The sequence below is a fragment of the Myodes glareolus genome, chromosome 17 (assembly GCF_982192425.1).
Source record: "Myodes glareolus chromosome 17, mMyoGla1.1, whole genome shotgun sequence".
NCBI lineage: Eukaryota > Metazoa > Chordata > Mammalia > Rodentia > Cricetidae > Myodes > Myodes glareolus.
This window is the reverse complement of record NC_142042.1, coordinates 60,805,911-60,826,104: the sequence shown is the minus strand read 5'-3', so window position 1 is coordinate 60,826,104 and position 20,194 is coordinate 60,805,911. Positions and strand designations below refer to the sequence as shown.

At 47.4% G+C, this 20,194-nt stretch overlaps 1 protein-coding gene and 1 non-coding gene across 2 annotated transcripts; both read left to right on the top strand.

Annotated features, from left to right (window-relative positions):
• Positions 1 to 3,061: 3,061 nt before the first annotated feature.
• LOC146891295 (U1 spliceosomal RNA) lies at positions 3,062 to 3,220 on the top strand. The gene has a single exon (XR_015735386.1). It is a non-coding gene; the product is annotated as a U1 spliceosomal RNA (small nuclear RNA).
• A 9,175-nt stretch (positions 3,221 to 12,395) lies between these two features.
• Positions 12,396 to 19,577, top strand: LOC146891296 (disks large homolog 5-like). Its single transcript, XM_087897743.1, has 6 exons — positions 12,396 to 12,575; positions 13,109 to 13,268; positions 14,496 to 14,627; positions 15,196 to 15,379; positions 18,505 to 18,620; positions 19,458 to 19,577. Exons 1-6 carry the CDS (start codon positions 12,443 to 12,445, stop codon positions 19,558 to 19,560), a joined length of 828 nt encoding a protein of 275 aa, XP_087753869.1. The 5' UTR covers positions 12,396 to 12,442; the 3' UTR covers positions 19,561 to 19,577.
• Positions 19,578 to 20,194: the final 617 nt, after the last annotated feature.

The window sequence follows — 20,194 nt, the reverse complement described above, 5'->3', positions numbered from 1 at the left end:
AACAAGAAGCCTGACCTAATGAGCCAATCAGTTTATAACCTTATGGAGTCCTGTGTGTAATTTCTCTTTGGGATTTGCCGGCTGTTGGGGTACCGGGCGGGACGGAAACCCCAACAAGCTGGCCCTCATGCTACAGCCAGAACCTGGAAACAACCTAGATGCCCCTCAATGGAAGAATGGATAAAGAAAGTATGGAACATCTACACATCAGAGTACTACTCGGTGGTTAAAAAAAAATCATGAATTTTGCATGCAAATGGATGGAAATATAAAACATTATCCTAAGTGAGATAACCCAGCCAAAAATATAAATATGGTATTACCTACTCATTAGTGGTTTCTAGCCATAAACAAAGGACATTGAGCCTATATAGTTCACAATCCTAGAGAAGCTAAGTAATAAGGTTAACCCAAAGAAAAACATATATAGATCCTCCTGGAAATTGGAAACAGACAAGATGGCCAGGCAAAAGTTGGGAGCATGAGGGTAGGGAAGGAGTGGGAGGAAGGGGAGAGGTGGAGAGTGAAGGGAGAAGGGGAGGGCTGGGGAGAGCTTGGGGAAGTCGGATGGTTGAGATTGAGGAAGGACGAATATGGGAGCAGGGAAAGAGATATCTTAATTGAGGGAGTCATTTTGGGGTTGGCAAGACGCTTGGCTCTGGAGGGGTTTCCAGGAGTCCATGGGGATGATCCCAGCTAGGCCCCTAGGCAGTGGAGGAGTGGGTGCCTGAACTGGCCTTGTCCCATAGCCACACTGATAACTATCTTGAATATCATCATAGAAACTTCGTCGAGCGAAGGATGGAGATAGAGACAGAGACCCACATTGGAGCAGTGGACTGAGCTCCCAAGGTCCAGTTGAAGAGTTGAAGGAGGGAGAATATGACCAAGGAAGTCAGGACCACGAGGGGTTGGTCCACCCACTGAGACAGTGTGCCTGAGCTAATGGGAGCTCACCAAAGCCAGCTGAACTAGGACTGAACGAGCATGGGATCAAACTGGACTCTCTGAATGTGGCTGACAATCACGGCAGACTCAGAGGCAATGATAATGGCACTGGGATTTGTCTCTACTGCATATACTGACTTTTGGGGATCCTATTAATTTGGATGCATCCTAAGCCTGGAGAAAGTGGGCAGAACCTTGAAGTTCCCACAGGGCAGGGTATCTTGCCCTCTCTTAGGACTGGAGGGGGAGATGGGGAAGGAGTGACAATTTAGATTGGTATTATTTATAAAGTAATAAAAAAGCAAGTTGTTACTAGGAAATAATGAAAAAAATGGTTGGCTTTTAGAAATTATTCCTTAGGAAATCAGGTACTATGTTAATGAGAAAACACCGAAAGATTTGAAATTTGGAGTGTTTGCCCGAAAGCCAGAGTACTTTTTGGCAACTGTCACAATCTAGGTTGGCACTCCGCTCCAGCCTTTTTCCCCTTGGTTCCTGTACTTAATATGCACCAGACCCTGACTCGGAACAGCACATCCCTTCGCAAAGCTTGTTTTTTTTTTTTTTTTTTTTTTTTTTTTTAGACAGGACAGCATTTATTCCCATTTTACAGATGAGGAGACAAACTCAGGCAGCCTCTGTGATCACCCCACTCCAGGTCACATGTCACTGACTTGGCTTATTCTGGAACAGACTTCTGACTTCAGTGGCTCAGCATTCTTGGTTTCCCTACCTTCCCTCCATAGTCATGACACCCGTTACTTCTCAAAACAGACATTCAAAAGCAAGTGAAAGCCTTTTATACTGCTTCTGACAGCCAAAGGAGACATCTACCAGACCCCACATGCACATGCAGCACGAGGCAGAGCTGTGTGTTCAGAAACCCAAACCTGCTGAGCTAGTAAGCATGTGCCCTGAATGCACAGTGGTTGGTAACTGCTATGTATTGTTTAATCCCCCAAAGTTGCCAGTTTCAGAGAAGTTAGATGTTAGCGCCTTACTCTGAAATAAGGCACCATTGTGAATTGCACCTAACACTGATAGGAAAATCAGCTCATCAGTCTCATTGGCTCTTAAGGATTGTTCCTTGCTTTTCATTTTGCAGGCCTGGGCATGGAACCCAGAGCCTCCTGAAGGGTAGACAATCATTCCGCTGCTGAGTCATGCCTCAGCCCTCACTAGGAGAGGCTAGACAGTGGCTCTCCTGCTCAGCCGCAGCCACAGCCCCTCACTGGGAGATTCTAGGCAAAGGTTCTCCTTAGCCACAGCCACAGCCCCTCACTGGGAGATTCTAGGCAAAGGTTCTCCTTAGCCACAGCCACAGCCCCTCACTGGGCAAATGTTCTGCTACTGAGCCTCCAGCACTAGTTTGTGAATTGCTGAAGAATGCATTGGAACACGAGCTTCACAAAGACAGGACCCTTGTTTGCCTGCTTTGTTCTGGGTCCCAAGTCAAGACGCTGGGACAGAGTAAGCTCTCAATAAATAGAACTCAGACTAGAAGTAATTGGCAAAGCTTGTTTTAAATTCAGTAAATGAATTACCCCTACTTGATAACGTTGTTAGGAAGCAATTCTCCTCCTTTTTGTTTTGTCTTGTCTTGTCTTGTCTTGTTTTGTTGGGGCTGGCTCTCTTGCTGCCTGACTTCTCTGACTTTGTGTTGATGGAAGATAGGGGTCTGTCACTACACACGGAAACCAGCGAAAAGGCTGTCAGGCCTCAGCCATGAGCAGCCATCGACAGTTTGGAAATTGGAGAGAATTCAAGATGATTTGTCTCTGATCCTGCAACACTCCATCCAGCTCTCCGAAAGCAAGAAAGTTCACCAAGCAACTGGGGTGAAGAGGATGCCTGTGATGTCACCCCTGGGTGACGGTTGGAGGCATGGTCTATGCAGATGAGATTGGCGAAGGGGCTGTCGCGCCGCACCCACTGAGGAAACAGGCTGGATTTCCAGGGCAGCGTGGAAGGGTGCACTGATCCGTGGGGAGCAGCAATTCGAAGGAATTGGATGCGCGCGTCCAATAAGGTCCTGGAATATGCGCGGGGAAGTGACCCTGTGTTCAGAGCGCTCGGCCAGTTGTGCTGAGTCTGGGCTGCAGAACAACAAAGCATACTTAACTGGCAGGGGAGACACCATCATCACACAGGTGGGTTTCCCAAGATGAGGCTCACGAATTGCATTTGGGGTGTGTTGACCCCTGTGATTTCCCCAAATGTTGAAAGCTTCATAATTTTTGTTAGTGGGCCTCTGCGTTTGTGCTCTCCCCTCGTATTTTCTGTTCAAAATGGTAGACAACTTATTCCTTCTATGGCTTTGTGATTTCTTTTTTCTTATTTTGCTTTTTTCCTCTCTTTTTTATCTCTTTACTTAACTTTTCTATCTGTGGTCAGTCTTGCCAAGATAACTTAAGACCTTGGCCTCATAAATAAGATCTTTAGGAAGTTAGTCTCTTAATTAATTAGAACGTTTCTTCAACTCTGGAGTTTTTGTCTTTAAGTCCAGGAGCACTTGGAGGATACCACGTCTCAAATTTTAGTTTGATACTCCAGACTTTCCTTAATTCGTTTCTGCGCTTAACCCGAGCTGTAGAACAGCTAACCCCTAGCTGAAAGACAGAAACCGTTGCTAGGAAGCAATTCTTCTGGTTAGTTAAAAACAAAATAAAACACCCCTCACGATTTTACTGTCTTCCTAACATAAATAACCTTCAAACTGCATCAGCTCAGTTCAAACGCACCGTTCTCTGACGTGTTCTAGGGCTCCACCGGGCTCCCCAGTGCATAGTCCCCAATCCCACCCCCAGGCCACCATAGCCCCTGTCGGTCCCTCTCCACTCCGGGTCAAGTTTGTCCATCTCCCTCCGTTCCGGACTCCCTGAGCACTGGCACCGCACTCTCCGCCTTTCCCACACGTGTCCCGCTGAGGCTCCAGCACGCACCTGGGGTGACCAGTCCCTCATGCATCCGTGCTCGAGGTCCTCAAAACACCCGACCCTAATGCTCACTTGGGCTCCTTCGCGGAGTCCTGATGGGCGCCCGGAACGCGACTCCACTAGCATGGAGTCCCTGGCGTCCCCGAACCCCGGGTGGCGGCGGGGTCCCAGCGTCCGGGAGGCGCTGGGTTCACACGGGAAGAGGCCATGGGGCCAGCAGGGCGTCTGGCAGGTTGGCTTCGAGGCCTCCTGTTCCGGATGCTTGGCTGCAACAGGGGGGATAGCGCAGGTGTGCAACAGGGGGGATAGCGCAGGTGTGCCCGCCAAGGTGTCGCTTGGCTCACCAAGGAGATGCAGCTTTGTATTGTCAAAGTCTCTGTGACGCAGTGGGTTATTACGGTATGCTGTTAACCCAGAGGATGGTCTTTCGAGCCCACCCAGGGACCACAATCTTTTAACAACTTTCTAAATTTACAGTCACTTGTGTGTGCAGACTTGGCAATGGAAACACTCCTACATACTTCTCTGAAATACCCGAAGACCTCTAAAGGAGAAAAAAAGACCCTATGGACCTAAGGTATTTAAGGCCTTACCTTTCTGTCACACGGTATTCATGGGCTGTCCTCTGGCAGGGTAAAAATAAAGCCAATTTTATTTTGGAGGGTAGGGTGGGGAGGGGGACACCTGTGGACAATCACCACCTGCTGTCTTTGGTTTATTTGGGGAAGGTGAGGGTGGGAATTCCTTCTTTCTTTCTTTTTTCTTTTGCTGTTTCCAGACAGGGTTTCTCTGTACCTTTGCAGCCTGTCCTGGAACTAGTTCTTGTAGACGAGGTGGGCCTCGAACTCAGAGAGATTCGCCTGCCTCTGCCTCCTGAGTGCTGGGATTAAAGGCGTGCGCCACCACTGCCCAGCGGGAATCCTTTATTAATAATAGGAAAGTATAGAAAACAAGTCACCAAAGCACAGGAAACGGGCCAGATTTTAATAAAATGGGTAAACTTTACACAACTGGCTAAAGATACACATATGACAAGGGTGAAGACAACGTAATTCATAATCACAACCTCTAGAACTGACTTATTTCAAAAACCATGTGGTGTGGAAACACCAAAATAAATCACAGAAACGGGCAGGCCAAGCCATGTTTAGTAAGGAGTTCAAGGACTGGCAGCGATGGCTTTGGACACTGTAGGTAGGCAGCATCTAGGGAAGTCTCTGGACCTCTGGTTTGCTCCCCAGCTCTTCAGAAGGACCCCAGAGCAGTGTGTGCCCTCCCCAGGTGCCCCAGCCACCGCGGAGAGGAGGGCGATGGAGGACTATCAGGTGCTGGAGGGAAATACTGCACCTGCGTGTGTTTGCATCGACCCACCGACTTCACAGCGACTGCCCTCACCACCAAACCGAGACAGGGACGCGTACACTTGCCACCATTCCAAGCGCAGCAGCTTTGGAGAAATCACTTCTGCAGGACAGGCCAATTGAAGGAAACCTCGGAAACCGGTCCGCGCCGGGCTGAGCATTACTGAGGCTTGGGTAAGCATCCACTTTAGGGCGCATTGCTTGGCATGTAGTACTCTGTGTTGTGGCTGGAGCAACCACGGTTCAAATCTGCATCAACACAATTATCGTCCTTCCCATCTGGTCTGGAATGTTGCTTTCTTGCCCCATGCACCGCATGCCTATCTAATGTCTTGACACAGACTCCAGTCTCCCTAGTTAAATTCCCGCTGACATGGAGGAACTCAAACACCATTATTACAGTTTGTAGCTTGGAGTCTTCGCTGTCAATCTTGCTGTCTCACGTGGACTCACAAAAATCGCCTTCACTGTCAATCACCCTAAGACCCAGGGCATAGGAAGCACCATCTTTGAGTGAGACCCCTATCTCTGGTTTTGGTCATGTTAGCATGATGCAGGGTCTGAATGTTCCTATCTGGTATTTGTCTTAGTAATAACACATTAAGTGGAAAAGCTTGTTTTCTATCCTGCCCTTCCCTTTATGTGACCCCCCCCATCACTAGTGATGGCTCCTAGTAATGGAGTCTCAACTGGCCATCTCCTTCACCAGGCAGGGATTCCAGGGGTAGGACTGGGCTGCATTCAGTTCAGTTGTTGGCCAAGGGTGCCCCATGGAAATCTCCAAACCACCCAGGCTGCTGCTAAGACACAGGGCTACTCTCCAGAAACTGCCAGGGGGTCCCATTGCTGAGGTAATATCCACACATGGAACATTGGGACGTCAAGCTGGGTCATACAGGAAGCCTGCATCCCTACCTTCTAGTTCCTTGGGTTAGGGAGGGTACTCTGAGCGCTATTGAAAGAGAAAAGCACTTGCCAACCAACCCAGTCATAAAACCCTTGACCTACAAAATGTCCTGCCTACAAAATATGAAGGACAGAACTTGGGGGAATAGCCAACCGATTTCTGAATTGACTTAAGGCCCACTCCACAAGAAGGACTCCACACCAAACACTTGCTTGAGAAAATAAGAATCAGAGTAGATAGATACATAGATAGATAGATAGATAGATAGATGGATAGATAGATAGATGGATAGATGGATAGATGGATAGATGGATAGATGGATAGATGGATAGATAGATAGATAGATAGATAGATAGATAGATAGATAGATAGATAGATAGATAGATAGATAGATGGATGGATGTTGGAGGAAGAAGGCTGCTTGTTCGTCCCAGCTGCCCAGAACCAAAATAACCACACAGAAACTATATTAATTAAATCACTGTTTGGCCCATTAGCTCTAACTTCTTATTGGCTAGCATTTACATTGATTTCACCCATTTCTATTAATCTGTATATCAGCACGAAGTTGTGGCCTACCAGTAAAGTTTCAGAACTTCTATCTCCAGCAGTAATTCGATGGCGTCTCTCTGATTCTGCCTTTCTTTTTGTCAGCATTCAGCCTGGTTTTCCCTGCCTAACTAAGTTCTGCCTTGCTAGAGGTTCAAAGCAGTTTCATTATTCATTAATGGTAATCACAGTACACAAAGGGGATTCCCACATCAGACAGATAGAGAGAGAAAGAGAGGGAGAGATAGATAGATAGATAGATAGATAGATAGATAGATAGATAGATAGATAGATAGATAGATAGCCCAGTAGTGGATAGGCCAGAAATCAAGGGTAAAAGTACTGTTTGGTTTTATCTTAAGTAACTGGACTATCTACTATTATCTATCTATATCTATCTGGACATTGAACTTAAGTCTTCAGTCTTAATAGAAGCACCTTTACCATTTTTTTCTGGCACAATATGAACGTGCGCACACACACATACATCACATAACATATATGTGGGCCTCATGGTTGTTTGTTGCCTGTGAGATCAGAAAAGAAAGTAGGATCCCCAGGACCTGGAGTTAGACAGATGTGAGTCTCCATGTAGGTGATGGGAACCGAACCTGTATCATCTGCAAGAGCAGTCAGTGCTCTTAACCAAAAACCTTTCTCTTTAGCGGTTTAATGCATAGACTCTTTTCGTTCTGTGTAGCCCTGGCTGTCCTGTAACTCACTATGTAGACCAGGCTGGCCTGGAACTTAGAGATCTGCCTGCCTCTGCTGATCTCCTGATTGCTAGGATGAAAGATATACATCCCCAGGACCCTGATGAATATAAATGTTTTTATGGTAGTGAAGGGTGCCTCTAAAAATAGATGATAGTTTAATTGTGTGTTTACCACAATTGAAATAACTGTGTGTGGGACAGGGTCTCGCTATATAGCCCAGGTTAGTATCAATTTCCTGTCCCTGCAGCCATCACATTTTGTGTGCTGGGCTGACCTGCCTGCACCTCCACAATCAGACTCATTCTCAATCACCACCTGGGGTGTATGGTGAAGCAAACATCACACAAGACAGACTTGACACTCATGGGGCACGTGAGAACCCCATTTATTCTGCAGGGTCTGAACACCAACTGAAAGGAAAAGTTTCAAATCAGGACACCCCAAGACCAAGGTCTTAGTACACAAGAGACTTATTTGCCCCAGAGACACAGAGGGCAGGAAATAAGAATGAGACACAGGAGATAGGGGATTAGGGAGAAGAGAAAAGGAACAAGGGAAGCAGACAGGGATATTTTTCTGGAGGCTCAAAGAACTGATTCTGGATTGAGAGGAGACAGAAATGGCACATAAAAAAATGATGATTTGTGAAGGTAAAGTTAAAACCCTTATGTTAGGATGAGGTCTTTAATTTTAATTGGGCAGGTTGATTTGGTGAGCCAACGGGGGCTTTGGATGACTGAACTTCAATAATTGATTGATGGACATTGGTGGGTGGTCAGCCTCAGAAGGAGGACAAGGTCACATAAGGCCTTGTGGGGTTTTCTCCAGCACTGAGAATGGAGACGAAGACCTCACACACACTGGACTAACACGCTACCTCTGAGCTATAGCCCCACGACTGACCCTGCACTAGCGAGGCTGAGGCAGGGGGTTAGAAGTTCAGACCAGCAGGGCTACTCATCACGACCATGTCTCAAACAAAGACATAATAAAGAACACACAAATTCTGAGGAAAGCATAGATGGAGACTGGTGGGATGTGACCTGAGCCACAGGCCATTCAAGTCCCAAATCCTGGAAGAGGCGGGGGAAGGAGCCTCTGAAGAAGACAGTCTCCAGGATTTGGGACTTTTGGTCACCAGAATCAGAAAATTCCATCCCTGCTGCTTTTAACCATGTAGACTGTAGCCACTTACAACAACCCAACACCCACTTCTAGATGCCCAGGAAGGTACACGGTGTGTTCTACATGCAGTGGTTCTGGGATTCTACAAACAAGTCCTGAGGGTCACTGTGGCCTTCTGTCTCTTCCAGCTGAACATGGTGAGAAGGTCCCTGTGGAGCTTACCCTAAGTCCACAACAGGGCTCAGATAATTACGTTCTTCCTTCCTGACACCATCCTCGCCATCGGGGGGATAAGGTACCCAGGAGTCAGCATCCCTCCAAGTCTGCACTGGGCCACACTAATTACCAACTACCACAAATTCTGTCACCCATCTCTCCATCTCTCAAAGCAAATCTCCCTGCCTGGGGTCTCCCAGCCTGTGTCCTGATAGGACATTCCCCCCCCCTCTCTCGCTGTCTGTCTGTCTCTCTCAAAACAGTTCTCATGTAACCCAGGCTGGCCTCCATCTCACCATGCAGCTAAGGCTAACTTTTAAGCTCTGATCTCCCTTCCTTCCTGGATGTCAATGCATGTTTACATGGTGCTGAAATGGAGCTGGGGGTTCAATGTCTCCTAGGGAAGACCTCCAACAACTGAGCTCCCATCCTGGTCTGCCTGTCTTCTTTGTACCAGAGTTTCTGTAGTCCAGGTTGGTCTGGAACTCCTGATCTTCCTATGCTGTACCCCCAACACTGGAATGACAGGCTTGTGTCTCACACATCTTCCTTTCTGATCAATGGCCATCTCTCCAGTATCCCCAGGGTCTGGTATTGGGTCACTATCATGAGAATGTGGCCACGAGGGAGGTGAATGACACTAACCACCTGGGGTGTCATGCAAAGGCGCATTCCCACAGTCACACAGTTATTAGGCAGCCTGAAAAGGACTGATAAGCTCAACACCATTTTTGGCTGCAAGTTCTTACATAGAACACTAATGGTATGGATGAAGCTTCAGCATTGCTCTGGGTCCTCCAATGTCAGGAGGTCCTAGTACCTGGGATTCAGGATGTGACACCCAGTGGACTAGGATAATGCAAGACACAGCCTTCATTCATGTGTTCGTGGGTTTCTGATGACTGTGTTCATGGGGTTCTTTGTTCCTGGGTCCATGCTCTGCCACAGGCTGAATTCTGAGCTTGAGGAGGTGAAAATGGATCATCAGAAGGAGACATCAGAGCTGGATAAATTCCCCAAGGAAATTAGTGAGGCCTCTTCCAAGTGCAAGGAGCTGACTGAGAAGACCAACTCCTACAGGTGAGTGTCTGATTGGCTGGGACCCCGCACTTCGGAAGGACAGCTTTTGCACTTATTTCTCTTAGATCCAAAGTGAGGGCTGTGGTCCTAGCTTGTTTACCTTGTACTTGTCCTCCCAGACTGATTTCTCCCAAGTACAAAGAGTCAGAGAGCCCCTCCCAACAGTGTCCTGTCAGCTTCCAGAGCTTCTAGATAGAAAACATGGTTTGCACCATGAATGGTCTCTGGGACTCTGAGAGGGGCTTACAGAGCCTGTTGCTATGGACACAGATGTGGAATGTATTCCTCTTGGGTCCTCTGTCCTCCCTCAGACCATGTTTGCTCTACACCTGATGATGCTCTCCCAGTACCATGATCAGTGTAAGACCGGTGTGTGTTGGGCGTACAGAATCCTGTTCTCAGAGCTACATCACCTGGATGATACCGGCATGGCTAATATGGGCTGCAGTCTGGGGCTGTCTGAGGACATGGGACCTTGCAGGGAAGGTGGTATTAGTAGGTAGGAGTGGCAGATGGAGGGGGACTGGAGCTCATCATTGTTTGTGATGGTTAAACACCCTTCACAGCCTGCCTCTGAGGGAAAGGACACAGATGAAGAAAAGAGTGGACATGTTGAAAGAGGACAACAGAAAGCTGCGGCAGGAGCAGATTTTCCCGCAAGAGTCCTGTGAGGAGACAAAGAGGTTCTGTGAGGAGGCCTATGAGAAGATCTATGACCTCTTGACAAAGCAGCAGCAGGTAAGCTGAGGCAGCAGGAGCAAGCTGCCCACCTATCTAACCACACACACACATATGTACACCGTCATGTAACCGTCCACTCAGTTACCCAGCTGACCACCGACGTTCCATCTCATAGTTCATTTCTGGGATCCTTCACAAGTCTTTCTGGGGAGTTACCTCTTGGAAGACACAATCTGACTGGCAAACAAACCTCTCCGCTCTGGTAGAAGCTGCAGTTCTTTGAAGGAGATTGGTAAATCACATGTCACTGACACCTACATGTCAGTACGGTAGGAAGGGTTCTATGCTGGGAGCCCCATAGGGAGAGTCCCAGAGCTTTGAGTGAGTGAGTGAGTGAATGTGTGAGTGAGGACAAGGGCCTGTGGATCATTTGCTCACTAGAACAGAGTATTTTTGTTCGGCTTAAGCTACCAGGCCAGAGCTCTTTGGATCTCCTGTCTCCTCACAGGGAGAGCTTCCTATCTTTTTCTGTCTCATCTTATTACTAACTGATTTGTTTGGTAAGAAAGAGAAATGACTCGGTGTTTTCTCTCAACTTTTACACATTTTTAACTTTGGAATTAATGAGTTTTGTAATAAAAAATTCAAACCCCAGAGTTATTTTAAAAGTAAAAAGTAGACTTCTTTCCTTTTACCAAACTAAGGTAACCTCCCAGGAAATGTCTGGTTTGTCTCATTGGCCTCACAACACACAACCGGGCAGTCTGTCTCTTTGCTGACATTGTCATGCGCACTCTTTCATGTGCATGGTTATGTCTTAGCACAGATTCCTGTCAGAGTTGTACAGAGTGCTGCACTCTGGTGACCTCACTAGGCTCCTACTGAATGATCTGGGGCTATTTTCATGTTATATGCCCTGTGTTATGGTCCAAAGTTGTTGGGTCAAGAGCATTCTCTGGTGCTATCAAGGTCTTCTCTGGAGGAGCCTGGGTAAGGTTTCTTACCTTAATGGGTCAGCTTAGAGCTATCGGGAGGCTTCATGTGCAGCCTCTTCCTTTGGGACTTGGTCTTTTGTGGTCAAGCTCAGGTGTGCAGAGGTTTTCACTTACTGTATGATCAGTGAGTCTTGAGATGAAGAACTTTTCTGAAGGGGGAAAGAAGTTCAGACTAGGGCAGGAGCCTGACTGAGTCTAAGAGCACTGAGAGACAGCACTGAGGACCCGCTACCTCCCCCTGCAGCAGGAAAGATGCTGCAACACTCTAGTCCTCTCTGCTTTTCTGGTTTCAGGAAGTGTGTGTGTGTGTGTGTGTGTGTGTGTGTGTGTGTGTGCTTGTGTCTCCATCGCTGACGACTACTCTAGATGGTGCACACTATCAACCTCAGAGCTTGAGTGAGCTCTAGTGACACTCTGAGTGAAAATTTTCATCACGTCCTATGTGTCTGCCCTGTGTTTTGAACCCTCCAATCTCTAAAAGTCGGAGGATCTGCACCAGGTGCTTGTTCACTTCAGAGATCTCCTCTGTTCTACACCCTTTATCCTGACCTCATTTCTAAGCATCCTTTGTTTCTCACGTTCCTTGAGTATGGAATCAAGACAGGAAAAAGCCATCCCTGGGCAGTGGTTGGGCAGTGAGCTTTCAAATTCTCACATAAAACGTAAGAAGCAGAGGGATAGATTTCTGTCTAAAGGCTTCCCCGGTGGCCCCAGAGAGGCTCTTGGAAATGGCACCTTAGTTACAGGTCACTTTCGGGTGAAGTAGTTAGCAGGGGTTAATAGCGGTATCGTATGACATCAGCAGTCCCCCACCTGGACATTCTACTGTTTCCTGGAGAGCCTGGAATTCTGTGATGTCACCAGTGTTGTGGCAACGCCAACTGCCCTTGAGGCATTCGTTCGGTGCCTGTGTGGTTCACCCACAGCCATGCTGACACGACTGAACAGGCTGCTTGGAAGACAGAATGGAGAGCGCAGGGAGACCAGAGAGAGGCACAGGGAAGATGGCCTTCAGTCTCCGAGTCACACATCAAGAAAGAAATGGTTCTGGGGAAAGCGCAGTGAGTCCTGGGCAGGGGTCAGAGAAATTCCTGAAGGAGGAAGGCTTAAGTTGTTCCTTTCAGGAGTGGGACTCAGTCTTACTCCATAGCTGCTGAGGGAGTTGATGGCTGGCCCCTGAATTCTCCCCTCTTTTTTGGCTCCTCTTTAGTCTCTCCTTCTATCTCTACTCTGCCTGCTAGTCCCACCCATCCCTGCTCCTGTCTCGCTATTGGCTGTCCATCTCTTTATTAGACCATCAGGGGTTGTAGACAGGCGCAGTAACACAGCTTCACAGAGTTAAACAAATGCAGTAAAATCAAAGTCACGCACCTGAAAATAATATTCCCCAACACTGGTGAACCTATCTAGTGAGAGTGATTGGCAAAAGAGACATGGCTTATGGGTTCCAACTAGAGGATAGTTGTTCTGCTCTGTGTGGTCTTCAGTGAGTTCCATGCATTCCCTCTTCCTCAGGCCTCTTCTGGGGTCTCAACATGGTCTCTCATGGCCCTGTACCATCCAACTGCACAAATTAACTGATGTTTATCTACAGGGTGTACTGGAAAGGCACGGACCTCAGCCTCCCTCACTGAGCAGGAGCAGCAGATGAACAAGGTCGATGAACTGACCCTTCAGCTTCTGATGATGACCAACGAAAGGAATGAACTTCGTGCAATCCTGGCCAATTATACCAACAGTGATGTGAACAACAGGTACTTATTATGTCCAGTTCTCTGGTGACTGTCTTGTCTCCCCTGTGTCCACCCCAGCATTCCTCATGTCACTTGAGGCGGCACATCCAAGGTGTCCTCTTCACCAAACTACTTTTCCCAAGTGCATCTGAGAGGCAGAACTGAAGCCTGGGTAGGATGAGATGGGGACGCAGGCTGTTCTGCTTCCTCCTAATGAGAAGCAGGCCCCGTGGCCTGATTCACACTCTATGGATAAGGCAGTAGTGTGTGAGCTCACAACACGCATTTCCAAGAGGCCTGGACAGGTGTTGGCTTGTGGGAGATGCTGGGTGCTGAGTTCATGGGAGTCTTTGTATTTGACTGGGGGATTTCTCGCTGGTTGCTCTGGGAGCAGGGCCTGGGCCCACTTGGTCCATCTCAGTGTGTGACCGGAAGGCCTGGAGCTCATTTCGGCACCTCTCTGCCCTTCTTCCTTGTACTCTGAGATAATGCCACCAGCTTGCATGTCTCTGGCATCCTAGTTGTGTATGGGTTTATGTGTGAGAAGGTCTAATGGGCCCAAACATTGCCAAAACGGCAGTATCAGGTTTTGCCCTTTTCACTTCCCTCTCTCTTGGTAAAACATTAAATTGAATTCCTAAAATTTGTCCCCAAGGTTCATTCTCTTATTTGGCCACTGACTCAAGAAGGGCTGAGGATTTGTCTGTCTGAGTTTCAGGTGATATAAGTGTTGAGACCCTGGAATCCCACTTTGAGCATCCCTGCCCTCATTTTTTGTGCTTGCCTTGGTGACTGGATGTACTTCCTTGGCGAGTTTATAAAATCATTGTGCTGTATGGTCTCCTCCATGGAAATCATGATTATGAGTTCTGGGCATCCCTGTGATAACGGGCACACAGAATAAACAATCCTTTTCTGAAGACAGGAGACATGACATCACAGGTTTCTGGTAGGCCCAGACCCATGGCACAGATGACTGGGACATCTTTAAAAGACCTAGTTTGTTCCTCCAGGCCTATTGGGAAAGCTCATGTAGCCCTGTCTGTCTCCCTCTTGACACTCTGCCTTTCGGACACTGAGGCAGGGTAGCAAGTCTAATAACATCAACAGGTCCTAGTACCTAGGATTCAGGATGTGACACCCAGTGGACTAGGATAATCCAACACACAGCCTCAATTCTTGTGTTCATGGGGTTCTGATGACTGTGTTCTTGGGGTTCTTTGTTCCTGTGCCCATGCTTTACCAAAGGCTGAATTCTGAGCTTGAGGAACTGAAAATGGATCATCAGAAGGAGACGTCAGAGCCGGAGAAATTCCCCAAGGAAATTAGTGAGGCCTCTTCCAAGTGCAAGGAGCTAACTGAGAAGACCAACTCCTACCGGTGAGTGTCTGATTGGCCGGGACCCCGCACTTCGGAAGGACAGCTGCTGCACTTATTTCTCTTAGATCCAAAGTGAGGGCTGTGGTCCTAGCTTGTTTACCTTGTACTTGTCCTCCCAGACTGATTTCTCCCGAGTGCAAGGAGTCAGAGAGCCCCTCCCAAATGTCCTGTCAGCTTCCAGAGCTTCTAGATAGAAAACGTGGTTTGCACCATGAATGGTCTCTGGGACTCTGAGAGGGGCTTAGAGAGCCTGTTGCTATGGAACACAGATGTGGAATGTATTCCTCTTGGGTAATCTGTCCTCCCTCAGAACATGTTTGCTCTATACCTGATGATGTTCTCCCAATACCAACCTACCAACACCTACCAACAGTGTAGGACCGGTGTGTGTTGGGCATACAGAATCCTGTTCTCAGAGCTACATCACCTGGGTGATACTGGCATGGCTAATGTGGGCTGCAGTCTGGGGCTGTCTGAGGACATGGGACCTTGCAGGGAAGGTGGTATTAGTAGGTAGGAGTTGCAGATGGAGGGGGACTGGAGCTCATCATTGTTTGTGATGGTTAAACACCCTCCACAGCCGGCTTCTGAGGGAAAGGACACAGATGAAGGACAGAGTCGGCATGTTGAGAGAGGACAACAGAAAGCTGCGGCAGGAGCAGATCTTCCTGCAAGAGTCCTGTGAGGAGACAAAGAGACTCCGTGAGGAGGACCTTGAGAAGATCTATGACCTCTTGACCAAGCAGCAGCAGGTAAGCTGAGGCAGCAGGAGCAAGCTGCCCACCTATCTAACCGCACACACACATATGTACACCGTCATGTAACCGTCCACTCAGTTACCCAGCTGACCACCTACGCTCCATCTCATAGTTCATTTCTGGGATCCTTCACAAGTCTTTCTGGGGAGTTACCTTTTGGAAGACACAATCTGACTGGAAAAGAAACCATCCTGCTCTGGTAGAAGCTGTAGTTCTTTGAAGGAGATGAGTAAATCACATATCACACACCTTCACGTCAGGAAGGGTTTTATGCTGGGAGCCACATAGGGAGAATCCTAGAACTTTGAGTGAGGGAGTGAGTAAGTGTGTGAGAGAGGACAAGGGCCTGTGGATCATTTGCTTGCAAGAACAGAGTATTTTTGTTCTGCTTAAGCTACCAGGCCAGAGCTCTTTGGATCTCCTCTCTCCTCACAGGGAGAGCTTCCTATCTTTTTCTGTCTCATCTTATTGCTAACTGGTTTGTTTGGTAAGAAAGAGAAAGGACTTGGTATTTTCTCTCAAGTTTTACACATTTTTAGTATTTTGGAATTAGTGTGTTTTGTAATAGAAAATTCACCCCAGGGCAAGTTTGAAAATAGAAAGTAGATCTTTCCTTTCACCAAACTGAGGTAACCTCCCAGGAAATGTCTGGTTTGTCTCATTGGCCTCACAACACACAACCGGGCAGTCTGTCTCTTTGCTGACATTTTATGCTCACTCTATCATGCGCATGGTTATATCTTAGTACAGATTCCCTTCATAGTTGTACAGAGTGCTGCATTTCAGAACAAACTCGGTGACCTCACTAGGCTCCTACTGAATGATCTGGGGCTATTTTCATGTTATATGCCCTGTGTTATGGTCCAAAGTTGTTGGGTCATGACCATGGGTGTCTTCATTATCTGGTGCTATCAAGGTCTTCTCTGGAGGAGCCTGGGTAAGGTTTCTTACCTTAATGGGTCAGCTTAGAGCTATCAGGATGCTTCATGTGCAGCCTCTTCCTTTGGGACTTGGTCTTTTGTGGTCAAGCTCAGGTGTGCAGAGGTTTTCACTTACTGTATGATCAGTGAGTCTTGAGATGAAGAACTTTTCTGAAGGGGGAAAGAATTTCAGACTAGGGCAGGAGCCTGACTGAGTCTAAGAGCACTGAGAGACAGCACTGAGGACCCGCTACCTCCCCCTGCAGTAGGAAAGATGCTGCCACACTCTAGTCTTCTCTGCTTTTCTGGGTTCAGGAAGGGTGTGTGTGTGTGTGTGTGTGTGTGTGTGTGTGTGTGTGTGTGTTGTGTTCATATGTATCTTTGTGGGTTTGAGAATTGTTTGAGCCTCTATATGTATGCTCACTTGTGGAATGATGGACGTCCTTAAGGATGATGGAGACCAGTGTTAATAGAAAGTACTGTTCCTGCTCTGGTTAGCCTCAGTTTGCATCTGTCACAGGCACATGGAGCTGCCCATCTTTTGGCATGTCCACACCACTAATCTACACAAAGAACCACAGAACTGATGCAAGCTAAAAGTTTTTCAGGTGTTGTAGAGGCATAAATGTTCATCTGGAAAAAAAATCCTTTGGGGGAAAACCAAGGTAATGCAGGACATGAAGGTGAGAGAGAGGCTGTTGAGGGGAAATCAAAGGGCCTGAGAGCAAGAAAGCCCAGTTGAGGTTGTGTGTCCTTCTCTGCTGGGTGAAAGGTGACTGCCCACGGACGACTTTTCTGCATCCTGTTTTGTTCTCCTCATCATTGCCTGATGCCAGTTTCCTTTCAGCTTTGTCCAAACTTGGCTCATTTGGATCTTGGATCTTGGCCTGGATTTTATCATGTAAGAGATTCTGAACTGCAGAGGTGTCCCCCCCCAGCAGAAGTCCCACAGCCATGCTGACCTGTGAGAACAGCTGTCTTAGTGCAGCCCACTTAGGCTCATCCTAGTCTAAAGCACTCACTGCATGTTGTGTCTGCAGCACTCAGAAGCTGCTTTCATTCCAAGCTTCTTTACACTGAGATAAAGTTGGCCTGATGGGGGTTGGGAGAAATGAGGACCCTCAGATATTGCTGGTGGTGTAAAATGGTGTAGTCCTGTGAGAAGCTATGTATAATTTTCCAGAAACTTGGATTGCAGTCCCCAGATGACCCAGTGATCCCAGAAGGAGCAGTTAGGGTCACAGAGAATCTATGGGACACCCGGGTTATAGAAGCATTCCACAGAGTAATGTCAAACCAGAAAATATTCAAATGCCCATCATTGATGAGTAAAAATTCAATGAAGTCAAGCCCTTCCATGGAATATTCTGAAGCATGACGTAATACTTGCACTCATTAGGCCATGAGTCAGCCTTCTTCTCTTACTTAGATCAGTTCCTGACACAATCATCTTATGGGACGCAAGGCTTATTTTAATCCTGGGTGTGGAGATTTTCTGGTTTTCTGAACTCATTTCTTGAACTCGTTGGGCCCAAAATGAGGTGACCTGTGGTTTAGAGAGCTCCTGCTGGAGGAAGCTGCGCTACTTGGAGTCACTGGGAAGCACTGAGTGAGAGCAAGGGTCTGGTCCACCATCAGGCAGGGGTCCTGTACCACGGAACTAAGCCTTTAATGTACAGACTGGAAAACTTGCTATGCAATCTTACAAAACTAGTTGGGGAACCCTGGCATCCACCATTTTCTGGCCTGGGTTTATAAGGCAAGCACTACATTGACTGCTCTGCCCCCTATGCTCTTCTCCCAGGGACCAGGCGTGCATGTGGTGCATAGAATCACAGGCAGGCAAACCCCACACATATAAAGTAGAAATAAAATGAAAAATGATTAAAACAGAGACTAAGTACACAATCCTCACCACATCACCACATCCCTGTGCCTGGTTTAGAATACGCGGGGAGAGGGTATGGGCTAATGAAAGTTAACTCTCTTCTTTATAGGACCCCAGGTGATCTCTTCTTCCATTAGTGTTAGCTAGGAACGACACATGTGGATGCAATGCAGTGTGCTTGTATGTGAACATCCATGTACTTATATGTTTCCAGGTGTGTGTGTCTTTGTTTGTGTTTGTGTACACGCATGCAGACCTGTTACGTAGGTGCAGACAACCCTGTCCTAAGAACACAATCCTCTAATGAATAGGAACATCAGAGACTGGAGGAACACCTTCAATCCCTGCTGAAGCGGCAGAAACTGGTTACCCAGCAAAGGGACTTGGCAGTAAAGCTGCAGCATCACTTCACTGAGTCCCAGACGAGGTAGGAGCACAGACTGAGAGAAGCAGTTGTAGTCTAGTGGATCCTCTGTTTCGGGATCTCTGACTCTTTGGGTTTTAGTCTATTTGGCAAGGCTCCCCACTCATCCAGGGAAAGAATCCCTCAGAATATCGAGTTGGCTAATCACCTGGATCTTTTGTCCAAGAAACATTTTTTTTGGTTTTTATCTTATGGGGGTTGTGTTTCCTTCTTCCCTTGTGTGAAGGAAGAGGTCAGTTGTGACGGACACTGTGTCCCCTGCCACTTTATTTTCCATTACAAACATCATATTTAGAGATAATTTTCTAGTCTTAGGCTGATTTGAAAGCAGCACACTCCTGCTGGGTGCAGGCTCTGAGGGGTTCATCATTTCCCTGTGGGAAGATTTACTCTGGCCATAAACAGATTAGGAGTTGACAAATTAACCCCATGGAGGTTCTGAGCTGTAGAATTAATCAAAGCCTTCTCTGCAGTGTTGTGTCGCCTCCACTAGAGGGCAGACATAAAGACATGAACAGGTTTTTCACATTGACCTGGTATCTAATCAAGGTCATGAATATCTGTCTCAGACATTGATATAACTCCAGAATATTGTTTTTGGACTATTGGAAAAACATGCTGTTTTTTCAAGTCCAGCATAGTGTATTTTACAGTTCAACTTTTAACAGTTTTTAAACATGAAGAAATATCTTGCCCGGGAGCCTCTGACCCTTTCCCCTTGGGGAAGCAGGGAATGAGCTCAGCTGAAAGGTGATGCTGGGTTGTTCAGCTGGTGGGGGCTCAAAAGCTGATATGTCAGGGCCCCACCAGGCCTGTGTACCAGTTGCCTTCTTCCTCTAGGTTTGAACATCTCCAACATGAACTGGAACAGACCACAGCCCAGGAGGAGAGCCTCCTGCAGATGGAGCTGCTGCAGCAGGAGGGCTATGTGCCAGGCAAGTGACCCACCATTGAGCCCCATTCCCACCAACCACAGGATTCACGATGTGGATTGTCTTCCTTTACTTTTCTTTACTAGGGGTTAAGAGGCCCTGATTATTTTATTGCCTGTGCCCCAGAGAGACTGTTTCTATGTCTGATTTCCATTTCTTCTCTGACAGCACCTCTTAAGAGAACTGAGAAGGCTGGAGGAAACCAGAGACACCTTGAAGGCATGACATTCTACTCTCCAGGATCCAGGCCTCCTCTGAAAAAGCCACATCCTTTCTCCTGTGAGCACAGCATTGAGGAAAATATCAACCAATCATCAGAGGATCCAGCCACGATCTGATCCACCTCTGATGTCTCACAATTTTTAGAGAAAAGACTGCATCAGAAATAAGGTTGAAATTCAGAGGACACCCCACATATTATTCAGAAGCCTTACATCTATCAGCAAGTGGACAAAATAACATGTGGGTGAGCAAGAGTTATTCTGTCAGCTACTGTCAAGGGCTTTGGCAAGCTTACTCCATGTGTGATGTGGTATCTGACAAGGAAGACTCTGTCACACTGCTGTCCAGACCACACCCAAAAGCCCAAGATTCTCTCTCTAGTGCAGAGCTGACACTGACCCCATATCACACACAAGTGTTGCT